Source organism: Cyphellophora attinorum (genome assembly GCF_001299255.1).
Source record: "Cyphellophora attinorum strain CBS 131958 chromosome Unknown Contig15, whole genome shotgun sequence".
In the NCBI taxonomy this organism is placed as follows: Eukaryota; Fungi; Ascomycota; class Eurotiomycetes; order Chaetothyriales; family Cyphellophoraceae; genus Cyphellophora; species Cyphellophora attinorum.
In genome coordinates, this window is record NW_017253243.1 from 468,051 (window position 1) to 494,970 (window position 26,920).

The 26,920-nt window shown below is 54.0% G+C and overlaps 9 protein-coding genes across 9 annotated transcripts; 6 read left to right on the forward strand and 3 right to left on the reverse strand.

The window, feature by feature from the left end:
- Positions 1-3,070: 3,070 nt before the first annotated feature.
- Positions 3,071-4,769, reverse strand: AB675_5143 (Arginine--tRNA ligase, cytoplasmic; the record flags this gene model as incomplete). The annotated part of the gene is made up of 3 exons (XM_018145332.1): positions 3,071-4,081; positions 4,140-4,403; positions 4,488-4,769. The coding sequence occupies 3 exons, from the start codon at positions 4,767-4,769 to the stop codon at positions 3,071-3,073; spliced, it is 1,557 nt and encodes a 518-aa protein (XP_017999260.1).
- Positions 4,770-5,429: 660 nt separating this feature from the next.
- AB675_5144 (uncharacterized protein) lies at positions 5,430-10,090 on the reverse strand (the record flags this gene model as incomplete). Its single annotated transcript, XM_018145333.1, has 8 exons — positions 5,430-5,795; positions 5,849-5,920; positions 5,970-6,248; positions 6,354-6,821; positions 6,875-7,007; positions 7,077-7,548; positions 7,591-7,939; positions 9,857-10,090. 8 exons carry the CDS (start codon positions 10,088-10,090, stop codon positions 5,430-5,432), a joined length of 2,373 nt encoding a protein of 790 aa, XP_017999421.1.
- An 812-nt stretch (positions 10,091-10,902) lies between these two features.
- On the forward strand, positions 10,903-12,156 carry AB675_5145 (uncharacterized protein; the record flags this gene model as incomplete). The annotated part of the gene is made up of 2 exons (XM_018145334.1): positions 10,903-10,934; positions 10,989-12,156. The coding sequence occupies 2 exons, from the start codon at positions 10,903-10,905 to the stop codon at positions 12,154-12,156; spliced, it is 1,200 nt and encodes a 399-aa protein (XP_017999225.1).
- Positions 12,157-12,816: 660 nt separating this feature from the next.
- Positions 12,817-14,297, forward strand: AB675_5146 (Cytochrome c oxidase assembly protein COX15; the record flags this gene model as incomplete). Its single annotated transcript, XM_018145335.1, has 2 exons — positions 12,817-13,049; positions 13,100-14,297. The coding sequence occupies 2 exons, from the start codon at positions 12,817-12,819 to the stop codon at positions 14,295-14,297; spliced, it is 1,431 nt and encodes a 476-aa protein (XP_017999340.1).
- Positions 14,298-15,621: 1,324 nt separating this feature from the next.
- On the forward strand, positions 15,622-16,284 carry AB675_5147 (uncharacterized protein; the record flags this gene model as incomplete). The annotated part of the gene is made up of 1 exon (XM_018145336.1): positions 15,622-16,284. One exon carries the CDS (start codon positions 15,622-15,624, stop codon positions 16,282-16,284), a length of 663 nt encoding a protein of 220 aa, XP_017999461.1.
- A 1,276-nt stretch (positions 16,285-17,560) lies between these two features.
- On the forward strand, positions 17,561-18,757 carry AB675_5148 (uncharacterized protein; the record flags this gene model as incomplete). The annotated part of the gene is made up of 1 exon (XM_018145337.1): positions 17,561-18,757. The coding sequence occupies one exon, from the start codon at positions 17,561-17,563 to the stop codon at positions 18,755-18,757; it is 1,197 nt and encodes a 398-aa protein (XP_017999222.1).
- A 456-nt stretch (positions 18,758-19,213) lies between these two features.
- On the forward strand, positions 19,214-20,449 carry AB675_5149 (uncharacterized protein; the record flags this gene model as incomplete). Its single annotated transcript, XM_018145338.1, has 1 exon — positions 19,214-20,449. One exon carries the CDS (start codon positions 19,214-19,216, stop codon positions 20,447-20,449), a length of 1,236 nt encoding a protein of 411 aa, XP_017999345.1.
- Positions 20,450-22,571: 2,122 nt separating this feature from the next.
- On the forward strand, positions 22,572-23,447 carry AB675_5151 (uncharacterized protein; the record flags this gene model as incomplete). Its single annotated transcript, XM_018145339.1, has 1 exon — positions 22,572-23,447. The coding sequence occupies one exon, from the start codon at positions 22,572-22,574 to the stop codon at positions 23,445-23,447; it is 876 nt and encodes a 291-aa protein (XP_017999239.1).
- Positions 23,448-23,640: 193 nt separating this feature from the next.
- On the reverse strand, positions 23,641-26,709 carry AB675_5152 (Copper transport protein 86; the record flags this gene model as incomplete). The annotated part of the gene is made up of 1 exon (XM_018145340.1): positions 23,641-26,709. One exon carries the CDS (start codon positions 26,707-26,709, stop codon positions 23,641-23,643), a length of 3,069 nt encoding a protein of 1,022 aa, XP_017999268.1.
- Between the last annotated feature and the right edge of the window lie 211 nt (positions 26,710-26,920).

Genomic DNA, 26,920 nt, shown 5'->3' on the forward strand with positions numbered 1-26,920 from the left:
CTGAAGGTATTGACACTCTGAAAGCGGTTGTGGTCGAAAATGTATTCAAGATCTAAGAACGAATACACTGTGTTTCTACAAGTAATCTGATCAATCCACAGGCATTCTATTCCAGGTGATCTCGTTGCACTGGCATTGAGAGATAGAGAGCTTCTACCAAGCATCGAGACTGGAAGATTCACCACAGGGTTGACGTTTGGCCGTACTCGGTCATCTTCTTCGAACCTGGCTATCCACTCAGCCTGTATCCACCCCGGCAACGCAGATACTCATTCAACTGCCATCTTGCGCACTGTTCACGAATTTGACCACATTCCATAGCGATTGGTTCATGTCTACAGCTTAACCATTTGCGGGTTCCACCCTATAACTTCTGCCTTTCGACGCGCGGATTGGGTACGAGCAGCCATTGTTTCTTGCCTGGATGCCCGCCGTGTTACGACGAAGCACTTCGACTGCAAATTGTTAGACGAAGCACTTCGACTGCAAATTGTTAGACGAAGCACTTCTTCTGCAAATTGTTAGACGAAGCACTTCGACTGCAAATTGTTACATTGCTGACGAACCGCAATGCCCATGAAGTCGTTTCTGCCAGGGTACAACCCACGCTGAAAGATGAGGCAGACCACTCACCTCATCGCCATGGGGAGTACAGTTGAGGAAGTTCGGTGTGTGTGCTCATTCCCAACAGCACTGCTGCGTCCCGTTGCTGTCACAAGGTATGATAGCTGTGCGAGGAGTTGACAAACAGAACGTCTAAGGGCCTATATATGCACTCGGCGAATGGCCTGCCTTGATGTTCGCAGACCATGACACAGCTTCGGAGTCGTGATGCCCAGTCACCCAAGGACACCCGGGAAGGTTTCGCTCAAGCTGCAACTCAGCCTTTAGGAGAAGCCGCGACCAACAGTAGAGAACATGGTAAGGCATCACCCTTAGTACTCACACGAACCCCACACGCGCGGACAGCAACTCGAAAACAGTCCCAAGCGAAAGGTCGAAGAGTCGTCATATTGTGGGCATGCGTAAGTACTTCCTGCCTATTCGCGGGCGATAATCCCTCGCAACAACAACATGTAATCGCGATGTTCAAACACCGGTGACTGATGGAAACGTTAAAGCACGCCTGCGGGAGCGTGATGAACCCTATCACGATCCAAGTCTGTCCGAGTTGTCGCCATCGAAGGTGCTCTGGTTGCAGAGTTGATCGGCATCTGCGCTGAGCGCCATACCTCGTGAGGGACGTCGCATGCGTGGGAGGACTCCGAGGCCCAAGACTCAAACCCTGGCTCACAAAGACTAAATAGTGGTACGTGGCGGCTAGGGCATGCCACTGTGTGGGCAGCAAAGCTCGACGCCAGATAAGTTGCGCGAGTGGCGATGGATGCTGTCCGAGATGTCGCGCGATCAGATTTGCGGCCGTTGTTACCAAGAAATAGGATGACACTTTTATGCCATGTTCTTATCGGCCGATGCTCCGCTTCTCATCAGAGACGTGGAACGAAAGTCCCAACTTGTCGTTATAGTATCTCTCGCCGGGCTGCGAGCGAGAGGCATGAGCCCACACGTCGATCACGCCGACACACTCATACGCAGCGCCTTACTTTGCAACAAATCGCTGCGCTCAGTGATGAATGGCCATGCTTCCGGCGATAATGCAGCGTAGCCGTCTCTCGCGAGCGGCATCGAGCACCGACCGTCGCTACAACTTACTGATTCTGCGGCGAGTCAATGCTCATAGATATATGGGATGACAGACGACTGTGCATGTAATGTTCCCCAAGTTTGGAAGTCGTAATTTCGCTTGTTGGCCTCGCGACAAGGCGGTAAAGGACGGGGAGATTATATATCGTCTACCTGGGCTGCACTTCGGACAGAGTTCCTCAACCGCCTTCAGACCGACCACGGCGCGTCAAAAACTTCGGCCCCTATACGAGTTCGAAACCCCCAATTGATGTTGCTGAATATGTTCAACGTCGAGAAAGAGCTGAGATAATATTACTCAAATACAGAATCAGGGCATAAGGTTCAGGGCTTGGAGGCCGCCAATTGGGGGTTTCGAACCGTGTAGGGGCCGAAGGATTTGCTTAAATCAGTTAATGGTGAGCACTTCACATCCTGGCAACAAATTTGTACGCACGTCAAGAGACTGACGATGCTGCCCTCGTCAGCCGCAGGGAAAAGGCAAGCCTGTCATTCAATGGGCGTGCGTAAGTCGATGTCTTTTGATGGTAGCATATGGGTGGCTCCGAACTGCATTGTGTTCTCTTGTCAAGCTAGCACCCGGCAGAGGCTGTCGTGTCAGATGCAGTTGCCACGCGACGCTGCAGGCCACGAACTCGAAATGCATACTGACATCTGGGCGACAGAGCAAATGCGGAAGAGTCATGAACGCCATTTCCATATCATTGTGCCCATCTTGCAACCACCAGCGTTGTACCGCTTGTCGCGTTGACAAGCGCCTGCGGTGAAAGTCGAATAGCGAAGGAATTGCCGGGACGGCTCGGACACAAGGCCTTGCGCGGTGCCAGGAACTAGAAGCTCGCTGGGAGATGTCGCAACACGGCCCTGGGGAGATTTGCAGACGAAATATTACAAACGGGACAAACCAGATGCATTGGGATTAAGAACAAAGTCGAGACAGTCCTGAAGAGTTTCCCAGGTTAGGTTCTGTACACCTGGGCAGTCTAGGAACGGCTGCTTCAATCTGAAGAAATACAACCGTAGTTACTGGAGTTTGCCGTACCATCGCATTTCCACCTGGGCATTTGTCGTTTTGGTTCCACGTCAGATCCTACTCAGACCATGAACGTCCACCACCCATATCGCATTGCTACGGCCAAAAGTCACCATGAGGAAGCCCTAAAAACGCCAGCCCGTTCGCGAGCACCTGCCGTACAGCTTTGAAGAACAGGACCTCTTCGTACAATTCTGAAAATGCACTGAGCTGGCGAAGATCGCCTTGGTCATGTCAGCAAGAGTGACCAAATACGCCACAAGACCTGCTGACTCCATTGCCCTGAAGCACGACTGGAGCACGACTGAAAAATGGATCAGGTATCTCAGAGTCTCAAGATACCCCTCCCTCCAGCGGGCTGGAGGTGTTCGATCCGGTCGAGCTGACTGTGCAGGAGGCGTGCTGTTCAATCGCTTGTGTCAGCAGATGGAGGCAGCCGTACAACATATCGCATGCACTCCGATCCGTCGGCATGTCCGCGTTCAGTGACACTGTGCTGGCGCGCTTGCTCGACAGAATCTGCACCGCGAGGCTTGCAATATCCGGCCAGTCGTCGCCTGAGACTGTTGACGTACCAGGACTGCTCCTGCCGGGTTGACATTCTCTGTCTGCATCTGTATGCTTTGCACTCAGCCAGGCGTCCTCTAAGAGATCAGCGACGATGTTGCCAGCTGACTGAGTGCCATTCGAGGCGACTTTGATGGGACTGAATCTAACATGCTCGATCTTCTGAGCCAACTCGGCCAAGCCCATCATTTGCAAGCAGACAAGGACCTGTCTGAAGTGCGAGTCCTGCTTCGCTGCGACAACATAAAGCATTTTGTCGAACAGGAAGGCTTTCGCACGATGTAGGACTGCGGCAACGTCCCGGAGCAGATAGCTTGTGGTGCCATTCTTGTATCGCAAGATGCCGATCCCAAGGCCCGCATGTCCATGCTGCTTGAAATCGACGACCCAAGCGCCTGCACTCAGCTCATACTTTCCGGCAGCAGTCAGACATTGCTCCACCTCGCTGATACTGTCGACGCTGACCTGCGATTCTCCGGAGAAGATATCGAAGGTCACGTTCATATGACGATACAAGCGCTTGTAAGCGGCAATTCCAGCATCGTGGAATCGCTTCCACAATTTCAGCGCATTGAGATTGCCATCCTCAAGGTCTTTGAAGAAGGTATCCTTCTCAGTGTCGAGCATCGCCCTTCGATCTAGGGCATCATTGGAATCGTTGCCATGAATGGCAGACCCGGAGTCGTGTCTCAAGAGCTCGACTTTCGTACTCAAATCAAGCAGGTATTCAAGCGGTTTGCGCTCAAGCTTCTCCGGCCAACCCAAATCTCGACCATCCTGCGGCCAACATCCCCATGTGCTTGCCCCAGTCGCCGAGAAAATTCATCCGTGTCACATCCCATCCCGTTGTCGCGTACGAAGCAGCAAGGAAGTTGCCCACGATAGTGCTTCGGAGGTGGTTGCCATCGAATCCCCGCGCCAGGTTCGGCGAGGAAAACTCGATCAATACTCTTCGCTTGACGTTTGCAGTCTGCGAATCCGCAGAACCCTGCACAGGTACTCCATATCCGTGTGCCCGATCAAGTATGAATGGAATCACAAGGCGCCAGAGGGCTGCCTCAGAGAGAATGAACCTCAAATTGATTCCGTCAGGAAATGGCTGCGCGAAAAGCGGCGATGGTGGGAATTGTCAGTGTCAGGCATGTTGTACACGTCTATCTGAACAAAGCTTCGAGCCACTCACCGTCTTGGCTAGCTCTATTGCACCCGCAATGGGATCAAGATCCTGCAACCGCGGTCGGGACACCACAACCGTGAGATCACCGACCTCGCTTGGCCACCGAAGCCATCCCAGGGCCCAGTCGACGGATATCTTCGTCTCTCGCACGATGAAATCGACAAGATGCGAACGGTAGGCGTCGAGAAGATCCGAAAGACCGTCCAGCTTCGAACCCACAGCGACTAAGTGCTCGACACCGACTGTCCTCAGTAAGGTCTGGAACCCTGCTGTTGTGATTGAACTCATTCTCGCGAGCTATCGAGATGACACAGCGGCTGACTGTTGTGCTGATTTACTCCTGTCCGCTTTCTCATCCGCAAACCCAAGCACTGTCGAGTCCACGGTTGCCCAATGCAAATTGGCCACGAACATCGCTCTTCCTGTTCGGACATCGCCTGGGATTGGTTGCACGGACCGTCCGTCATTGCAACAGGCTGCCTTGAACCAGGCTTGAGCATAACCTGTCCAATAAAAACCAATCTGAGCGATGTTGAGCGTTACAGTATCCATAGGACCGGTGCCGATTCGTCGCTATCTGGGCAACAGTATGCTCCCACAGCACTTCTGAGAGCCTCTCAAGTCTCCCATTCCGAGCTTGCAGCCACTCAGCTTGGGTAGACACATTGTTCGAACGCGAGAGTTTTTACACTATAGCCTCAACAGCGAGCCTGACGCCCGGGCACCCAGACTGGACCGAGTCGGCGGCACTTGTATGTCTGAATTTTGCAGCAAGCACAGGATCCGGCCGCCGTGTCTGTGATGTCTTCTCAGATACTATTGAATACAGCTGCAGAGAACCATTGGATTGTCTGCGAGAAAGGCCCACAACATTGACATCTCACAGTGACTCAGACCGGCGGAAACCTCGCTCATGAAAGCATCGCGCCCAGGGCAATCGAAATGCGTTCATGGACCCGAGAATGACTGTCGCGGAAGGCTGTGATCTGGTCCGTCACTCGTTCCTGCAGACGAGCCTGTCTGCTCAATGTCGTTGACATGGCTTTCGCGTGTTCGAGAGCTTGTCCCGTGCTGTGGAAGTCGGATCCATCCGGTATTGATCTTCTTTGACTTGTGCATAGCACTACTCAATGTGCTGATAATGTCGAAATGTATCACACCGAGACCCGCGGCCAGAATGAAAACACCCACGATGAGGCTCATTGCGAACATTGAGAACGCCCAGAAATTCATGGGAAGCCACGGCATAACTTTAGCCATTACATCCTTATCCATTGAGTATGGCGATGAGGCCGCGGAAAGCGTCGTGATGGACTAAACCGATGATCAGCTCTTCGTCATCGAAAGTCCATACCCTCGCAGCTTACTACAACGATCATGCCCAGGCGCGTATTGCCCACTGCTGCCCTTTCTTGATTCGACGTGGCCTTCAACTTGATCTGCGCAATTACACATCAGCATCCGCTTCCCTACCGAAGCATGACCTACGTCTTGTCTGATTCGTTGCAGTTGGTCAACGACATCACCGAAGTCGTTCAGAACACCCTGCAGTCGTCGGAGACTAGTGTAGAGACCTCGCATTCTGCGGTCTGCAGATGTTCCGCGCTTGTCGCTGCGAAAGTAGTGTGCATCGCTGTCGAAGAAGGCCTGGAGCCAGGAAACCGTATGTGATAGCGATCGCTGCATGTCTGTTGCAATCGACATGGCCTGCATAATCTGGTCCGAGTCACGATTCAGTGGACTCTGAGGTTGTGATCGATCACGATCCTAACTCATGTCAGCTCCAGATTCAACCGCGGCATTCTATCGATGCAACACTAGACTGATGTTAGTGAGGCAACTATGGTTCGAAACCAGTATCTTACGATTTACCGTTCTCAATGCCTTCGCTGTTTCCTGGAAAAGCTCGAGCACTCCTTGCCATTCCTCGAGTGCAATCTGAAATCTCACATCGACTACAATCAACCAGTAGTCCCGGGGCTCACATGGTAGCATCATGTCCAAAGTTCTATCACCAGCTGTCAGCGGATCCCAGGCTACTCCAGCGTCTTGCTCGGCTCGATATGCCTCCACGGTCTCTTTATGCCCATTGTTACGCCCAAAGCTTGATCTTACGAGACACAGAACGCGAAACCGGGTTCGGTCTATGCCTTTGAGGACACACGACACCTGCGAAAGATGCAACGTCAATTTTGCTTTGCCTGGATTCGCCTTCATAAAAGTCAAGTCGATGACTCTATTGGTTTCCGAGGTGCGACCTGGCTTCTCAGGAATCTCCGTGTACCGCAAAGAGAAATAAGCAAGGTGCAGAATGAGCTCGAATGTGGTAATGTCGGTGGGCTTTGCATGCTTTAGTGCCAATGTTTCTCATCGAACGGTCGCTCGGAACTCACCGGAAGCTCTACGGCCATATGTGTTCGACCGGCCAAGTGCTTCTCGAGGTTATCACACAGGAACCTCACGTCGCGATCTGGCGTTGTCAAGATTAGAGCCCACGCAGTGAGCGGCGTGATGTCGTTGATGAATCTTCAGAGATCAGCGTACGTACTCTTCATGACCCAAAGACGGAATGCTTGCATCACCTGGCGATCGTACGGCATATCCGAGCGATCTTGAGTCTCTTCTCTCGACATTTGTCGCTTACCCAACCCCACGACCTGTCGAGATCTTAGCAGCAGTTTCGAGCCCAGTGATGTAATATTCCGCAGCGCCTTGAAGGGGAACGATATAGGGCGTTCCAGAGTCGTCGGGCAAGCGTGTACATTCGCTGACTGTGTACCATCATCAGAGCCAACGTCACTACCGGAGGCGTCTACCTGACGCTCAGAGCCCGGCGACATTCGCAGCCGTGCATCTTCGACTGTTCCACCTTCGCTGCTAAATACGGTCGGCCGGTCCCATGTCGTGGAGCGCGTATTGTGATCGACATCACGAACGTGACCAGCGCCACTTTGCCGTTCTTCCCATCCTGTAGGCGAAGTGGACGGTGCATGTGTAGATGCTATGTTCTCATCGTTGCCCGAGTCCGTTGCGATCCAACGCGACAGAAGCTTGCTGATTAAAGCCTCTCATCGTCAGCTAGTTTGGGTAGTCAGAGAGCTGAGTGTACCTGCCCTCGGCAGCACGATGCTGCAAAGCTGTGCTGCATTCAAAAGGTACTGCTGGTCGTGGAAGACGTGTTCTCCATCACGCCACACGTTCTCTTCTAGCCAAATATTCACAACATAAGTCTTGTGGGCATCTGTGTGCGCCGAAAGTAGGTCCCGAGCACATGCTTGGGAACAGAACTCTGTGATGGCTGTGGATCTTTGGCCACTCTGTGCTATGAATTGAAACATGACGATGTCCTGGTCGATAGTCGATGCAGCGCCCGATTCGCCGACATCGTCTGACTCCCCTCCGAATTCAATCCACAGCGTTCCCCAAGAGCCAGAAGCGCTGTGTCTTCGCTCTTCGAACTGTCGCACCTGTCAGCGCCATCCACGCAAAGCACTTGGCGCATCTTGAAACACCAATGATTGGGGTCGACTTGTAACAGAACATGACGGATCTCACCTCGGGACACCAGCTGAAAAGCGGCCCTGATTGTGCAATGTTTTCGATATCGATCCTGGAAGATGATCCTCCCGGGTACCGAAATGACGGCCACATGTCACCTGCTTATCGAGGAGTACGCTATCAGTGGAGAACGTGTCGACATAAAGAAAGGACTGTCGGAAAAGCCCATCCAGACGGACGGGTTGCGCTTTCATATCTGCTGTGTGACCGCCCCAAATCTATGCATCGCGAGTTACATAGTCGGGCATCGCTTGGATCGTTGTCTGCGTAGCTGCACCAATCATCTGCGTCGCGCTCCTCGACGACTACCCGAGAAGTCAAAGTACGTCTCTGCCTTGCTGCCTAGCATGAGTTCAGCCGCTGTCATTCGTTAGGCAGACCACGGAGTCTGGTCTGTATACCCAGGCTCTGCTCCATTGGGCGCGAAGCTTGTAGCGAGTGCAGCATTTCAGTGGTCTTGTGCAGCTCCAGGGCGCTCCCTGGATATGCGCAAAGTGCTCAGTCGCCCAACGCCCCGCACGTTCACACAGCAAATGACACCTGCCGTCGGATGCAAGGCACAGATCGATCCAAGTCGAGACGAACACTGTAGTGATGAGCCCGTGACTTACCTATAAATGATTTTGGGTTGGAACCTAGCAAGCGACCAATGCTAGTGTTAAATGCTTCCACGACTCCACCTGCATGAGAATCGACAGAATCGTCCCACGGCAAACCCAGGCGCAACATCCCTTGCTCCAACGTCTCGATGGCCCATCGCTGGAACCACGTGGGCCAATGAGAGGCTTCGCAGATTAAAGGTGCGCTCTGAACACGAAGGCCCACGCAAATCGGGCGTGATCCGACGAGTAGCTGTCGTCTCTGAAGCGGCGTTTCCGGCTCGTGGTCTCGTTGTATGTCTGTCTGCAAGACAGCCGTATTGTGAGACAAGCCTCTGGATTACACCTAGTCCAATGCTCAAACCATCACGGCTTCAATATCGTATCTGCTCGATGCAACGACGAAAATCGCAAGTCCAAGGCAAACGCTCTGCCTCACCAGATCTCAGCTGTGCATCGACTTGACCGGATAGCGATCGGGCACGAGCAGTGTGAAGGTTGCACGCTCAGCCGATGAGATGGATCGCATCAGCACAGAACCGGTGTCTTTGCGTAGTCACATGCAGTTGTCAGCTGTCATGCATGTGACTTGTAAGCGGCTTAGCATGCCTGCCGGCGCTTTATATTTGCAGAGAGGTACTGTGGACGAAAGGCCGTGAACAGCAAGGCGGAAACCCAGTCTGGACCCTTACCATGTACTTATGTACTTTATGATGTACCATGGATCATCAAACACGTTGAAAGGCTGCGATGCCGGAGGCTTTCCAGATTAACGTCTGCGCAAGCATCGCCTTTTCACCAAGCTTCACATCGCTGCAATGGCTCGTCGCATCGAGTGTTGTGGGATACGCGGACACGTTTGCCTAGTAGCTAGAATGTCAGTATCGCGTATACTATACTGCAGTCCCGATCATACATCAAGCGACGATCCGCGTCCGGAAGCGGCACTATGTACGCAACTGCGTGTCCGGGAACCCAGTAGCGCTGCGCTCCAGTCAGCCCAGGCAGCTAGAGCTGACCTAATCAGGAGCATACGCACTGCGCGCATCGACAACACTTCATCCAAGTCATGGGTACTCAGGGGCCCTAAGCTAGGTCTGGCGTGGCCCGGTGAGTCAAATGCTCGTTCGTCGATCAAAGTAACCTTTGTTTGTGCCGCCTCGCCATGGGGATCTCGGATGACCTCGAAGGACACGCCGGAAAAGAGACCTGCCGCACCCGATACACGGCTTCCAGATCTGAAATGGGGATCTTGAAGAAGTACTCAAGGGAGCCTTCCGCGGTGTCGATGTCCTGGACACCTCTTATGGAGCCACGGTCGGCTATGAAGCGCTGGTTCTCAGAGCTGCGGTGAAAGCGTCGGACTCTTGCAAAGTCGCGCCGCCAGAACGCGATACTTCTCGGGTAGCTTTTGAAGCCGCCGCCGCCAAATGAGAGTCCTCCACCGACCATTCCCGGCCAGGACCGACCTTACATCAAGCTCAAGGAGGATTGAGTTTCTTCAAAGAACCGAGACCCGACTCATGGTCATCTGGTCTCTGACGCACCTCTGAAATACATCCTCGAGTATTACGCGAAACCGCAGGGCATGAATGTCTCCTCGTGAGGCGGAAACACATTGCCATCATGTGTGCAAGCATGAAGACCTGCGATTAGGCAGCGGCTAACCATCCCAGTAGGCGCCCTGGCGTCCATATGCCTCCTGCTACATCACAGCGCAGCACTGGCCATATGATTCCAAAGGTGAGCGACGGCAGTTCGGAACTGGGCGACATGAATTTCCAGATGCATATGCGATTCGAAGCCCTATGTCAGGCACATGCATGTACATGAAAAGGCCGGAGTACTGCCATTACTCATGTGCTTGAACTGGGCGTCGAAGCGCTTCAATCACTGCTCATATCTAGCAGTCGGCACATCAGCTCGCCGTGGTGGCTCAGTGAAAGCAACACCCCATTGACGAGGTATACGTAGATTGCGGGCAATACCCAACAACATTTCTGCATGGAATCCGACTCTGGAGCCAATCCAGGACATGACTGAAAATCGGTCTGCCGGCGCTGACATATATGGTAAGGCAAAAATCGAGCTCCGTTGGCGAATCAAGTCTCTGGTGTCGGTGTGTCTCGATGTAAGGCAGCTGTGCTCAACATATGACGCGGCTCTGCAAAGCTACCGGAGTTCTACATAACGTGTGGACACGATGACATTCGATTGCATTTCACGTTTTTCGCGGATCGCGAAAGCAAATGAACGCGCCGAGTATGGAGAATTCACATGAGGAGCAATACATACAGTGAGCATGAATCCGGCCAGAGTGTGTCCAAGCTGATAGCCAGCCTTTAACTAGGTGGTGCGAAAGTCCTCGAATCGAAGTGGCCGTGGTCGACTCTGGCACGAGAGGTGCCAGTCGTTTCTTTCCGCGCGATCTTCTCACCCGTCGATCTCGCCGTTTGCGCCAAGTTCTGCAGCAACAACCTGATCAGGTCATCGAGCTCGAAGGTATCACGACACGCACCGTGAAGCATTTCTTCATCTGGTCTCATTCTCTGCACCCAAGTATCAGCCATGATGTTACATTCGACAATGCAGCTGAACTTGGCATGCTTGCGTCGCGATTCCAAATCCCTGCTTTGAGCAATCAGATCACAGACCGAATCAGATCGCACATAGCCAGTGACGAGTGGGAGCTGCAGGCGGCTATCGTCGATCAGATCTACGGCGTGGCGTCCAGCGGCAGTCCTCTTCGCGAAGTCATTCGTGCTGCACTAGGCAAGCTGCCCAGGTCCATAGTCGAGCCCAGGAATGACCACGAGGAATGGCGGGCCACAGTACGCAAACACAGTGAGCTGGGATTCGATTTCTTCGGGGCTCTTAGTGCGCCCTGGAGTGCTGATGCGTACCTGTCTGGAGTCTGCCGCTTCCATGACCACACTAATGTCCTAGATCAGAAAAGCAACGAGCTATGTGATGGCTGCCCGTACGCTGATGAGGACTGCTACCCGTTATCTGTTCCTGAACAACCCAGAACGACTGTGTCGAACGATGTAAAGTCTCAGAAGAAGACCGCGAAGTTGAGCAGCGGAGATGCTGTTCACAATGTTGTGCCGAAGCCAAAGGAGGGATTCGTGGACGAGAGTCCGCCGGCACTCGTGCGTCAGCGTGTCGGTAATTGCATTATGATTACCACTGATGACTTCTTCGACCCAAAGGTCAACGGGCTTGGCGCAATTGCGGAGGGCGCTGTTGAGACAAACGGTGGTCGACCCTCCCTGCTCAAAAATGGCACAATGGACTCGGACGATGCGATCGACGATGCCAATGAGCCGATCACATCCGAAGACCAAGCCGACGAGTTTCACAACGCACGCACTATCGGTACGATGACAGAGGTCTTGAATGGCGAGGTCGATGGGTCTGGAGAGAAAGCTGATGACGAAGCTCCGAAGATGATGCGTTCGAAAAGCAAGAACAAGAAGAAGAAAAGAGGCCCCAGCTTCTCGGTGGGCACGATCTGACTCGAGGACACCAACGCAATCGAAAGGCCTGATGCCATGTTATCGCGTTGGCTGAGCACACCGCTGCTAGTCATTCATTTCGCACTGAAACTCACGGTCGTTCTGGCTGGTTGGGCACTGTTCTGAATCCTGCGTTGGGCGCGGTTCGGGATGGCTGTGAAGGGTCTCTCAAATTGCTAAGCAGATTGTATTGTGTATATTGTGCAATGGAAATCTTGCTGAATGCTATCTTTGTGTCCGAGAAGTCTGATCCCTCCAGACATCGTGTTGATCGAGAAGAGCTCTCGCTTCAGTGGCCGATGTTGCGAGCAGAGGATCTACCGTGATGCCCAGAAATCGGCTAGGCCCAGACTCGGCTGTTGCCGCCCGTGGTACGGGCATAGTGGAGCGCCCAAAATAAGTTTGACCGTCGATGATCTCTGCTCACTTTTTGTGACTTGACGACAAGCGACCGGGTGCTCACACCATCAGGTCTCAAAGCCGGCCACAGCTGCTCGAGCTGCGGCAGCGCTTCTCAGAATGATGTCCGCAGGCTCAAGCATGATGCGCGCTTTGCGCAGAGAAGCTCCGGGCTTAACTCGCCGATACTTCAGTTGCCAGTGTCGCTCGCAGGCCAACTCTTTCAGGGATGCTACGAGGCACGCCTTCCGACGGCCGCCCATGGCAACGCAGCCATCGAAACAGCTCTATGTCCAGAGAAGTGCTCTCTCGATGAGGACCTTCTCCACAGGCCGCGCGAGCTTCTCAGAATTGGTTGCGACCACAAAGCCGAAGAAGAAGTCTTTCTTCCCGACACGTACCAGCAACTCGGTGGCCTACTGGCTGCTTGGCAGCGCCGCCAGCGTGTTCGGCATCGTCGTCTTTGGCGGTCTGACACGCTTAACAGAATCTGGGTGAGTTGATTCCAGCATCAGCACATCTGCAGGCACCTAACAACGCGCAGGCTGTCAATAACAGAATGGAAACCTGTTACAGGCTCGTTGCCGCCGATGAACCAGGAAGATTGGGAGTCCGAGTTTCTCAAGTACAAGTCCTCTCCCGAGTTTGCCATGTTGAACAGCAGAATGACACTGGAAGAGTTCAAGAGCATATATTGGATGGAATGGATTCACAGACTATGGGGCAGAGTCATCGGCGTCTCGTTTGTGCTCCCTGCAGTATACTTCACGGCCAGAGGGAAGATGACAGCCTCTATGACGGTCAAAGTCTGGGGTATCGCTGGCTTGATTGGATTTCAAGGGTTTCTCGGCTGGTGGATGGTCAAATCTGGTCTCAAGGATGACCTGTTTGCGCCAGGAAGTACGCCACGCGTGTCACAGTACCGCCTGGCCACTCATCTGGGAACTGCTTTTATTGTCTACCTCTCTATGGTATGGAACGGTCTCACAACTCTTCGGGACAACTTTCTGCTCACCAAGATGAAAGCCGCCGATGCCAGCGCTATGCTGAAGAAGCTGCAGGACCCGGCTTTACGACCTTTCAGACGGGCGACCGCTGGATTGACGGCTCTTGTCTTTGCCACTGCTATGTCCGGCGCGCTCGTAGCAGGCCTGGATGCCGGGCTTATCTACAATCAATTTCCATGGATGGGACAGGGTCTTACTCCACCAAAGTCTGAGCTTTTCGATCCATTCTATTCGCATGTGCCTGCGGGCGCCAGTGGCAAGCATTCAGATCTTGTTTGGCGGAACATGTTTGAGAATCCATCCCTTGTCCAGCTCGACCATCGAATCATGGCCACAACGACGTTCACGGCCGTTGTGGCTCTGTTCGGATGGACACGCTTTTCGACAGTCCTGAAGCATCGTCTGCCCAGCTCGGCGAAGAGAGCTGTTCACGGCGTCTTCGGATTCGCGTCGCTACAAGTTGTTCTTGGTATAAGCACGCTCCTGTATCTGGTACCAACGACGCTGGCTAGTGCCCACCAAGCAGGTGCGCTGCTTTTACTTACCTGGACGTTTGTTCTTGGCTCGCGCATACACGCCAGTAAGCACTCGCTAAGTCTGCTGGAGCGAGCACTTCAGAACGGACGGTTGGGAGTCCAGACCACGAAGAAGGTATCGACCGTGTCCCCAATACGGACCAAGACTGCGTTCAGGAAGGCGGCGGAGCCTCAACTACAAGGCGTGCTACCGGCATAGTATGTATCGAGCCTGCTACGACGTCGCTCCAGGAGTGTTGGAAGACACCTCGGCATTTGAATTTCGTTGTACAGTAGAGATCTCCTTTTTCAAAAACGTCGCATGGCTCAGGTCAGCTATTTGTACAGTTTGTAGCAGTCGTAGAGAGAAGATCGAAGGAACGCCTGGCCCAGAGTCTATCGCTCAGTGACAGACGGTGTACAACGAAGACTCGCAGATCATTAGCAGACTATTTTCGAAGAGCGTTAAGACGATGCAAGCTTCTCGCTTCTCGTTCCTGCACGTCGATCTTGGGGTACAGCATGCTTGGCGCCTCAGGCTCCCTCCCACATCTTCGCTATTGTCTGCGTCTGTTGAGCAATTCTTGCATCCATGGACTCTCCATCGTTACATCGCCGTCGCATGCAGAATACTTCGCTGCCTGAATCACAAGAGGTGACATCCTAATTCTCGCGCGCCGAGATTGGCTGCTACCGACACGGCGGAGCCTAGGCCTCCGGAAGAGCTTAGCGTTCACGAACCAACTTCGTCGACTTACGCAAGCCTCATTCATTCTTGCTCCAGTAAGGCGTTTGCAGCTTGACCTTTGCGGAAGCCGTGATCCTGATCTACTGTGCGCCTTACCATGCGGCGTCCCGAAAGTGTTTCCGCCGATACACTTTACCTGTCGGGAAGTTCCTGGCACAACAATCGCAACTGGAAGGATTTCGCCCTGCACGCTCACCCCTGCCACCTCCGCCGCATCGGGACCAGCGACATCGTCAAACATGGCCCGTTTCGCACAAGCAATTCCAAGCATTCGCGTTGCGTGTGCTTGTCGACACGGCCATGCGTTGCTGAACGGACAATGCGATTGAGAAAGTTCTGGACCTGATCCGGGGCGCCGAACCTAAAACAGGCACGTGCGAGAAGTAAGGGGTGAGGAACAACTTCGACTAGAGCTCACGAGCGTTCAAATTTGTAACTGATCGTGGTAAGTCCCAGTCTTTTGCTTCTTCTCCGTCAATAATACAAGTACCACCGTTGCGACCTGCCGACGACCAACATCACCAGTCTAGAATTGCGACATCCAACCACTCGATTTCACAATATAGTCATGCAGCAGTGCTAGTGTGCCTGGATACGAGCTTTACCTTCAGCTGCTTGGCAGATGATCACACTTTAATCTGAGTCAACGCTTCTTTCCTCCGCGGATCAGACGGGTGAGAGCGTGAAGAAGCTCGAACTGTACGAAACCCCATTCAGTACTTCGACATCGTCCCCGCGTTCCATCAACTCGTCGCCGGCGTACATACGCTCGCCATTCACAGCTCACGACAACGCGATGGCGCCCGCATTGCTGTCCAAAGCCCTGTCGCATGCGGTCGTGGGCAGTGATAGCGATCTGGCGGTGACAAGGGCCCTGCACGCACTCTCACAGACACGGCTCACTGGCAGCGAAGAGACTACAGCGCAACTTTCCACCATCGCCGACGCGCCTCTTCCAGTCTCGGTACTTGCTGCGTCGGCGCCTTCTTCGTTGGTGTCTCCGGTTGCTTCTTTCCAGCCAACAGCTTTCCAACACAATGAGCTCGATAGGACATTAGCAGACGTCCTTGTCCGTCTTGCATCAAATCCCACCGGAATGACTGTCGATTTCTCGAACAGGGACGAGGAAGCCAGCGCCACCCACTTCCAAGCACACACTGTCACGTACAACATCCCCCGAGTTTCGTTGGAAAGACTGCTTTCGTCCGACCAGCCGAACTCTTTCGTCGCCGTTTCGTCTGGTGAAGCTTTGACGATAACGCCAGATTGGACGACCGGAAAGCATCATGAGTGGCACATGGGAAGACATGTCTGGAGGAGGATGCCCGTCGTTGGGGTAGTGGTGGGTGTTGTGCTGCTGTGGACGGTCATCACTTGGATTGGGCGGAGGAAGAGGAGGGTCCGAGTGAGGCAGATGGGGACAGAGGTGGGAGAGAAGACAACCCTCGCCGTTGAGTGAGGTTGCATTGTGCTTCATTGCAGGTCTTCTCATGCCTGCCAACCGTCGTCCTTGTCGCCATGAGCCACCAACCTTAAGTCGACGGCCACAACAGCTCAAGCATACATCAGCGCCATCACTCATGGCGTAGTCCGACTGTCCACTGGGGAAAATGTTCACCAGATCCGATTGAGAGCGCCTCTTCTTATATGGCTGCATGTCTATGTATGATCACGCTTCAAGTCTTCTTACACTATCTGAGTGGATGTCTGGTTACACCATCATCGCAGCCGTGCTGAATGCGGAGCAGCACCCATCATGGATGGCGAGAGCTGCGCGAACGACCCCATTCCCAAAACCTGCCGAAGAGTCCTGCATTGCGAGGCGATCCAGACGCAGATACATCTGTCGTAATCAGCTGCTACGATAGCGGGAAAACGAAGCCCTTAACCGAGCCTGCACGTCCATCATGTGCTATAAGGATCACTATGTTGGGAACACGCTTACCGCACGCGTCAGGCTCCGTCGAACAGGTTAGGTGGGCAGTGCAGAGACTGGCCCGCTTGGAGTCTGTGCGCAAGTTTTCTACGAAAGAGAACAGGGCGTGCCGCCGCTTGGCTCGGGCAGCATGGAATGGCAGTGGAGGCAACCAACGACCATGAGTGTACCTACTGTAGGAACATAAATGTCCAGACCCGTGGCCGGGAACCTGCTGATTTAGCCATTCCATCAGATCTAGTTTCTTCCTGCTAGCACGGACTTTCGCAAGCAGATTCCTCGCAATCTATTCCACGTCTGCAAGATAATTTGGCAGACCGGTGCTGCTGCTAGCACAGCCCGACTAGCACTTGGGTAGAGTCCAGTGCCGACGCTAAGCTTGGCAGGCCCATCCTCAGTTGCAGCGGAAGGCGGACAGGCAACGGCCTTGTGCCACTCTTTGGCGGATCGTTGATATCATTGTTCCCGCCGACCGATCTTACGAGAGGATGCTTACTTTTTGCCGTCGGATCGCGAGAGCCGCTTTGCCGATGGCAACGGGGTCGCATTCTGCAGCGCCACATCAGACACAAAAGTACCCAACCAATCACATCTCAGGACGCGCCTCACGCGTTAACGCCAACTCTCGCTTCTCAAGGCTGACTTCAGCTCCTGCAAATCTCGTCCTTCCTCACTGGACTGCCTGATCATCGAAGCTATATAGTCATTCCTTCCCAGAGTGCCTTGTCAACTGCGATTGCCCTGAAAATACCTTGCCGCAACTTACGATCGAGCACCATCCTAACAGCAAAAAAGCGTCATGGCACCGCCGAAAACCAGAAGCCTCGCGCTCCCGATTGCGCTCCAACTCGCTCTCTCAGCACTCGCTTTCTGGGCTCTCTGGGGCTTCCCGTATCGTAATGGGCTACTCAAGTTTCTCGGTGCTCAAGCGGAACCTGGCGCCGTCATCCCTGGACCAGTCGCGGCGCCGATGAGGCAATCCTACACAGGAATCGCTCCAGTCGACAAGCAATTGACTGTCCTTGTATCCTTCTTCTACACTGCCATTGATGGCAACCGTGCGGATATCTCAATCTCGTTCCTCAGCTTGGGCTCGCACGTCATTGCCGCTTGGGTTCTCATCACACTCGAGGGTCTACGCGCGGGCAATGATGGAACGCTCTTGCTTGTCTCAACGACCGTAATTGGCTTGGGAGTCGCAATTATTGGCTTTGCAGTTGTTGCACCACTCTTCTTCGCGTATCAGCTCTATGCTTCACCGACGGTCCATAGCCCAACGGCTTACAATCTGTCTCCAAAGCACCCACTGGCTGTTGCTCTGGTTCCAGTCGGAATCATGATTGGTTTCGGGCTGCCATCTTTGATCATGACTTTGCCAGCTCCGTCCGTGCTCTCATTCGACACAAAACAGCTCTGGACTGGCATTCAGCAGGGATGGACAATCTGGATATTGCTTGCCACGACATTGCTTACCGTCGGGATCTCCTACTTCAATCCAGACATCTACAATCTGTCGACACCAGCGGCGCAAGCAAAGACCGTGAAGAACATGCGCAGAGCCTACATCTTTGCGCTAGCCTCCGCTGCATCGGCACACCTGCTCCCACTGCTGATCTGCGGGATGGCGACATTGTTCCCAGCACTGTTTGCCATTCCATACAATGCGCAGCTCCAGGTCAGCAATGTGTTCAGACTAGTCAATATCTTCGGTGACCTGAAAGCCGCGTCTCTAGCGGACGGTGCATTGTGGTTCTTGCAATGGGATACTTTTGTCGGCGTCGTGAGCGTCTTCCTCTGGGCATTCACGTTGCGAGCTGCGGGCAAACGGGAAGAAGCAACCACTCGGGACTGGATCGTGGCGGTCTTGAAGGCACTGGCAGTCACTGCTGCTTTTGGACCGACTGCATACGCTGTCATCGCTGTCTGGTCGAGGGACGAGTTGGAGCTGCGCTTGGAGAAGGAGGGCAAGTCGACGGCTGACAAGAAGGACTGGTAAGCCGCATCGGATGAGCTGCTCTTCTGATCGATAGCATTTCTGTGTCAGACGCGTCGCTCCGTCTCCTCGGAGGAGTCGCACCGGCGCGTTGGATTGCTCTCTCTTCTGCGTCACATGAGAATCTTTCCAAACAGCACAAACCAATGACCAAAGTTCCCTGACCCCAAAATTCCCCCAAAACCTAAAATGTGCGGCGTGCCACTTGCTTTCAGCTTGAGCAGGGGTTCGCTACTCAAGGACGAATGACAGCACACGTCGAATCTCTTCGTGCTGAAACGGCTTGTGCATAGCCTAGAGCAGGAGAGCCAGCATCCTCGCTCAACATCCGACGATAAAGGGAAGCATCGATCCGTGCCGAGAGCTTCTCTCCGCAGTATACTCATGTCCTGAATCACATGGACTAGCACAGACTGTACACAACAGGCGACCAAATCGACTTACGCAGGCGTCTCAAAGATGTCCATCGGATTCGGCGATGCCGTTGCAATCGTGCAATTTGGCTTGGATCTGATCAAGAAGACCCAGGATGCCGGCGAGCAGCTCGAGTTCATGCAGCTTCGCATGATCGGCATCCATGCCCAGCTCGTGCGGGCGAGAGATATTGTGTCTACCAAACAGCACGAGTCAAAGCTTCAACAATTGAAACCAGTCATCTATGAACAGGCACGCGATGCTGTCGCGCGTTTGGAAGTCGATGTCAACAAGGTGAACGCCATCATGCAGCAGTGGGTGAATAAAGACGTGGGTATTGGAGTGATGCAATGGAAGTACAAGATCGCATCGGACTTCTTCAATGGGTATCTGAAGGGCGGTGGCGATAAGCTGGAGAAGCTCAACAAACGACTCGAGCAGCATCAGCTGGTCATCACAGGATGTGTGACGGATATGGTTTATCACGGTGTGAAGGAGCTGGTCAGACAGAAAGAATCGCCATCAAGCTTGAAACCGAAGCCAGTCGGTAGACCTCGCTCGCCGAGTCCTACGCCCGCAGCTACGCCTACGAAGATCATCTTTGTGGACACGCACAATGTCGGCAGATCGGTCATTGCCCAGAGCTATCTGATGTTGGTCCGGGAGTGGACGACGAGAACCAAGAACGTTTTCAAGCTTACCGACTTCCCATCAGCCGGTCTTTTAGTGACTCACCGATCTGCATACGCTAAGCAGATGGCCTCCGTCCTGGCCGCAATTCTCAATTGCCCATACAAGCGTATGCTCGACGACAAAGACGGCGTCCTTGCGGGGAAGACCGCGGTCAATGCACTCTTCGACCAGAAATACTTCCAGTATGCATACAAGCCACCTCTGGCGAACGCTGCCCTGAACCGAAAATCCCGCGGTCTGCCAGTCGATATCTTCAGTGGCTATGACGTGATTTTCTGCTTCACACGCATGGAACGCACGATCCTGGAAGCATTGCGGGACAAGCTCAACAAGACCGCACCAGCGTGGCGCAAGCAGAATAAGAGGGCGCGGGTGGAAGTGCTCGGCGAGTATGGGAACCATGCGCAGCCTGAGATATTTGAGGTGTTGAGAAGTGGTAAGAAGAGCGATGATGAGTTCAAGAAGGAGTGGGAGAAGGTGGTAGGCAACGTCAAGACGAGTGTGAAGGCCTTCCTTGAGCAGCGGACGGGGTGGAAGACACCGAAGAAAGAGGATGCAGGACTGCAAGGTCCGAAGCTGAGTAGCTGATGGTGGACTTCCCTTATCAGAAACAAGTTCCACCCCCATCAACCACGATCTCACTCCCGTTCAAATACCTTCCCGCCCTTGGCGCGGAGCACAATATCACCACGCCAACAATCTCCTCCACATCTCCCATTCTGCCCATCGGGTTCCTATCTGCCCATACACTCCTCACCTCCGCGAGTCCCTCCCCAGCGTTTAGCACCGTGTCTAGATATCCGGGACTCACACAATTGACTCTGATACCGTGAACAGCCCACTCTGCAGCGAGGTTCTTCGTAAGTGTGACAACCCCAGCTTTCGAGATGTTATACGCGGCTTGTGGTTGCGGGTAGTTCGTCGCACGGGCTGAGATGGATGCTGTGAAGAGAATTGAGCCGTTGTGTCTGGACGCGATCAAGTGGCGGGCAAGTGCCTGTGCGCAAAGGAAAGAGCCAGTGAGGTTGACATCGATGACTGAGCGGATTTGAGCAGGAGTGGCCGCCACGCTGGGAACGCAGCCGACAATGCCGGCGAAGCAGCAGAGAGTCGTGATCGGGCCGCGGTGGACATCTATCGTGCTTGCCAGGGCTGAAGCGATACTGTCGGCGTCTGTGACGTCGCAGACGTGGATGCTGACAGTCCGATCGGGAAAGTCAGACTGTAGAGATTGAATGGTGGAGGAAGAAGTTTTGAGTGTCGTAGACAGATCCCATAGGGCGATTCCTGTGGCGCTGTGCTCGAGTAACGCCCGAGCGGATGCCAAAGCAAGCGTACCTGCGCCTCCAGTGAGAACGCAGACACCCGAGACGGCGAAGCGAGCCATAGCGCGTTCAGCAGCGTGAACTTCGGTAGCAAGAGGTGGGAGAGGTGCAGTGAGGGGGTTGTCCGCCTTGGATAGAGTCATCTTCGGGATTGTGCGAGTAGTGAGGGCGGCTCGAGTATCACCATCATCTCCGGCGTTCGATGCAGGTAGAGCTTTGGTGGCGCGTGATGTTGGCACTACTGTTCCCGAAGCGCTGTTGTTGGTGTTCATATTGCCGGTCAAGACGTGAAGGTTGTAGCAAGCTTGCAAGCAATTCGGAAGGCAGCCACGCTTGTCGACTTCGTGGGATTGAGGTCACGGCCGGCGATGGAACAGCTATCTTGATGAAATGGTATGGAAGGACGTTGATGAAAACATTACCTGCAGTATGTGCGCGACAAAGCTTGACGTGGGGTAAGTACCGCTCAGGATCCTCAAGGCACTTACTCCAGGTAGCCTCTACATCGTGCTTCTCGGGCTAAGGAAGTGTCGGAGTCCAAGGGCATCACTCTCCCGAGAAGCGCAGTAGTATACTACAACTTGTGTATGTTGTGGTAGAGCATCCCAGCCTCGACCTGCTGAGAGGGGTGGGCTCTATGGCCTGCCAAGGTTTTCGCGGTTTACCAGTTTTATAGGCGTTTCTTCAATCTGGAGGCACGGTCGCAAACCTTGCGCCCCCGACTCTCCCTGGCATGAAGGCGGGGCATTTATATCTGGAACAGCTCACGAGAAAGTGGCCTTCGGGAAGTGAGAATGTCAAGCAGGGGAGGGTAATTTGTATCCTGACAGCCGTGAATGAATAGATAGAACTTGCGATTTCCGAATGCGGAAGGTGGGCTTCCCAAAGCAGGACCTGAGCTTTTCCCAAAACCTTTTCCATGTTGCGAAAGCGTGCTCGAGCTTGAACATACGAAGCCACACTGCAACCGCGCAGAGTGTTGAATGCAGGTCGAATGTGAAGCTAGTGTCAAGATGCAGGCCACACCAATGACAGTTTCCTCGGGCCCGAAGGCGTCCATTTTCGCTTAGGTGACGCACATCAGGAGATAAAGAACACCCTTGTTTCGACCTACATTAAAATACGCCATCGCCAGGACATAACGGTGCATCGTGAGTCACACAAGCTGAAAGTTGCATCAAGCGACGCGCCAGACAGGCCGCCAACCATGCTGGATGTACGAGGTGAATCATAGCTTCGGGTAGGTCTATCTTTTCGGTGAGCACAGAAAACTATAAATCTGAACTTGTTCGCCGTATTGCTCGCTGGGATTGAACTCACAAGCACGTTGCACAGCCATCAACAGACACTCATCACCCTACGATCTTTTCAACCGCGCTGTCACCATGGCCTGCGCCGACTGCTTCCGCGGCGGCCGCGCGACTGGCACACCCGCTGGAGAGATGATGATCATACACGGCGTAGCCTGCTACTTTACGTCCGCTTCCAACACTTTCACTGCCTCCAAGATTCTCTACCTTTGTGACGGCTTTGGCCTCGCCCTCGTCAACAACAAACTCCTCGCTGACCGCCTCGCCGCCTCAACCGGCATCGATGTCATCGCCCCGGATGTCCCGCCCGGCGGCGGCTTGGACACCAGTGCGTTGGAATTGACAGACATCCTCAGTGACCCCGTCGGCTGGAATCCACTCGCCTGGCTGCGCAAGGCGTGGACTTTCACGCGCCTGATCGTTGTTGCTTTGCCGTTTATTACGAAGCGGAAGCAAAGGTTTCAGTGTATGGACGAGATGATTTCCCTCGCCCGAAATCTGAAGGGTGAGATGGGCGATGACGGCAAGCTTGGCGCCACTGGCTACTGCTATGGCGGCTGGCTCACGATGAAGTTGTGCGCTGCACCACTTTCCGCCGACGACAAGGACGCTGGTGAGAACCTCATCGACGCAGCGTTCACAGCCCACCCTAGCTGGCTGGATGTGCCCAAGGAGATCGTGGACGTAGTCAAGCTGAAGCACGTGCCGCTGAGTCTGGCACTCGCGGACAAAGACATGACCATGCCGATCAAGAAGGTGGAGGAGGTCGAGGTCGCGCTCAGGGAGGAGGTGGGGAGACCGGAGGAGAATGATTATGAGGTCGTTGTGTACAGAGGCAACATCCCGCATGGATTTGCGGTCAGGGCGAGGGAGGTGTATAAGGAGCAAATGCGGGCTGCTGACGATGCGGCTGAGCAGGCTGTCAAATGGTTCAAGAAGTACCTGCGGTGACATGCGGCAGAGCACTTCCTGTTTGAAGTGCTCGGAGTTTCGAACAATGTGTGTGCGAATGACAGTCTCCGGCTAGAGCAGTTCTGCCTGAATCTGAATCGTTGCTACGAATCGATCTCTTGTGCCGTTCGGCTTGTTCTGTACACTGCAACAACACGGAAGACTTTCCACCAACAAAGGGCGCCTGAGCACCTTAATCAACCTCCTCCAAAACGCTCCCAACTTGACCGCCGTTTCCAGCAACACGTCCGGGCACACCTCCGGCCGGCATGGCACCTTCACTAACGGCCCTGCCCCGAACTCCTCCTCGTCTCACCACATCCTCCGCCGCCTTGTTATACCCCCCAACCCACCCTTCCTGATCCTTATCCCAACCTGCATGCCCATTGACACCACCTTCCTTCTCCAGTTCTCTCACCAAAGCCTGATTGACCTCGTTCCCCTCGAGCAGAAACTTCAGACACATCACAGCGTGCTCCCTGATGTACGGATTGTTGGCGTCATGCACCGTACAGTTGAGGATGACGTCGACGCCGCCGGTCTCGCGAATCTGGTCTTGAACGTGGCGCGACTTCCAGACTAGGGACGAGAGGACGAGGATGATGAGCTTCTTGAGGTTACGCCATGGGAATGTTGATGGGTCTTCGGGTAGCGGAGGCTGAGGTGGCGGCGGGGCAGCGAGGGGTGGAGGAGAAATGTTGTGGTTGTTATTCGGTTGCTGCATTGTGCCGTTAGTCGTTGCATGAGTTGGCAGCGGCGGAGGTGGAGAGGGCGAAGGTGAAAGGCTGTAAGGTCGTTCAACAGCGACAGGCACTGTTGAGGCGGGCTCTGGTTCCGCCGGAAGCGCTGGGGGCGGCATCTCATTTTCGCCTGATTTGGCTTTAGCTGCAACAGTCAACGGATTGACCTTCGCCACAGCGCCCTCAAGCTCTTTGATCAGTGTGACAAGATCATACACGATCTCCCAGTCTACCAGGAGCCGATTCCAGTCGTTGTTCTCCGTGAGGACCGCGAAGAACTCCAGGAACTGGTACACGCCTTCGTAGACTCGTTCCATATCCCACAGATTCAACGGGAAGTCTTCCGCCAGCGCCAGTCCTTGCCGGATCTGACCCTGCAGGTAGATCAACGCGCATGTTTCTGGTACAATATTGCCACGGAACACGGTGAAAATGTAGCGCACAGTCAGAACGTCAACACGAGTGAGCGCCGCCGGAGCCTTCAGACCCTTGAATTGAGCCTGCAAGTCATTCGCATCCGCTCCAGGTCGCATATTTCCTCGGTTTCGCTCCGCTTGGGCGCTTGCAGGACTGTACTTGCTCCGATAGATATGTGTCAGAATCTTGACCACCACCGCCTGCGCAGGACTTATTATGTCCTTTGCCTGTCCGAAGTCCGCATATGCATGGCTCATCAGCCCATTCTTGAGAATCGCCTCCATGATCTGTACCATCATCTTGAAGTAGAATTCATCGTCCGGCAGGTCCCAGGCTGCGATGAAGATGAGAAGCTCACGCAGCACATTTCGGCCAGCTTCCTGCGCGAGCAAGATGTGACAGCGGACCGACTGCATGTTGCGAATGTTTTGTCGTTCTTGTGCGGTGTGTTGTGGAGTGCTGTTCTTGGTATTTGTACCGAAGTTGTCAACGATACCAGCTTGGATGATCATGGGGAGGGCCTCAATCTCGGTCGGCCCTAGGACGAGAGGCACATCGGTGAGTAAACCGCGCTCCTGGTCGTTGGACGGCCGGTACGAGGTATCCGAAGCATCGTCTTCATCTTCATCGTCAAGCTCATCCTCCTCTGGATCAGATATTTCTTCACCGGACTCGTGACCATTCTCAACAATGCCCGAAGCTGTCGCATCGTCGTCATAGAGGTCCTCTTCGTCGTCGAGTGCGGATGGAGGATCTTGAAGTCGAGCCATCAACTCGTCTTTGGCTTCTTGCAGGGTCTCGGCGGCGGACTGAGCGGAACGAGGCATCTGCAAGTCTTGCTCGAGTATCTCGTCGTTCTTGACGGGTGCCATGCCGACTGAGGAAGCATCAAAAGCACCGTCCCACATCTTTTGGCCACGTTGTATGTTCATGGCGGCGTTTCTGATGGCCTGCTCGACGGAGGGAGGCAGCTCTTTGTTGGGCACTTGCGCCCTCACGGCTTCGCTGACTTTCAGACTAGGATCTGAGCTGCTGTCTGGTGGTCCTGGGAGCTCAGACAGGCGCTCCATATCATGTTTAATCTTATTCATCAGTAGCCGAGCGTTGTTTTGTGCAGTCGCAGTCGCTCCGTCCTCTGTGCTCATCATATCGAAGAGTGCGTGTACGTCGTCCATGCTGTAGCCGAGTCCGGCAGCCATGTCGCTTGGTAGAAGGTTGCTATTGGCCATCTGCTGCAATCTCTCCATTGCGACCGAGACGCGATCGCGAACGTCTTCGTCCTCACCGACGTTCTCTCCGCCTTCGACTGTGACCTCGATCTCGAGAGTGTTCGCTTGTGGTTGTTGTGTCGCTGCAGCATCGCCATTCGCCTGCGCATTCGCTGCTTCGGTAGTCGGAAGTCGAGCTCTGGCCGCCTCAGCTTCAGCAATCTTATTCTTCGCAGCCACTCCGAATAGGTCCAACCACAGCACCAGCTTTCTCTGCTCGTTATGCATAATGAAGTTGTGCAAGAACTGCAAACATGTGATCAACAATCTCTTGTAAAGGTTGACAACCTTTCCCCAGCGCTCCTCGCTGCGTACATTGCCGCCTTCGCCATCGAAGCCTCTGGCGGTGACCTTGACGCAGACATTGATAAGAGCCAACACTTGCTGGTCGAAGCCTTCTTCCGCTGCCAGATTTTGTGCTCGTTTCGTCGTCGCTAGCAAGTTCCTCGCTATTGTACACAGATCATTTAGTCTCTCGATGTCCTTGACCAAGCTCAGATAGTTCGAGGCGATCAGATCTGACGAACTATTGCTCAGCGGCTCGCCATTCTCGACATCGCCGCCATTTGTAGCATCATCGCGCTGTGACCTCGCAAAACTCTTGCCCTCGAGCACCGGTACAGCCGCCTTGAAGACTGCGGTGAGGCCAGCCCAGACTTTGGACGAGAAGCCGAGTGCTTGTCGGACGTCGCTTTCTTGATGTGACTTGTAGAGGATCTGTTTGCCAGCGAGGAGGAGGTGTTCGAGCCGCTTGTCGTCAAGGAGGGTAGGATATTCGTAATGGGATTGGACGCCGGTGAGGATGAGGGTGAGCAGGAGGCATGCAGGCGTTGCCATCGTCGACGGCGGAGACCAGAGGCGCGACGCCCGAGGAGAAGTCGCGGGTTCGTGTCCGAGATGCAGCAACCCGTCAACGATGCCGGCGAGGCTTTCCGAGTGCTTGGTCAGGGACACGTGCTCGAGTCTGCCGAAATAGTTGAGGCACATGCAGTAAGACCGCTGTACGAGGCTCGTGACGCGCAAGTGATTCACTCTCGCAAGCGCATAG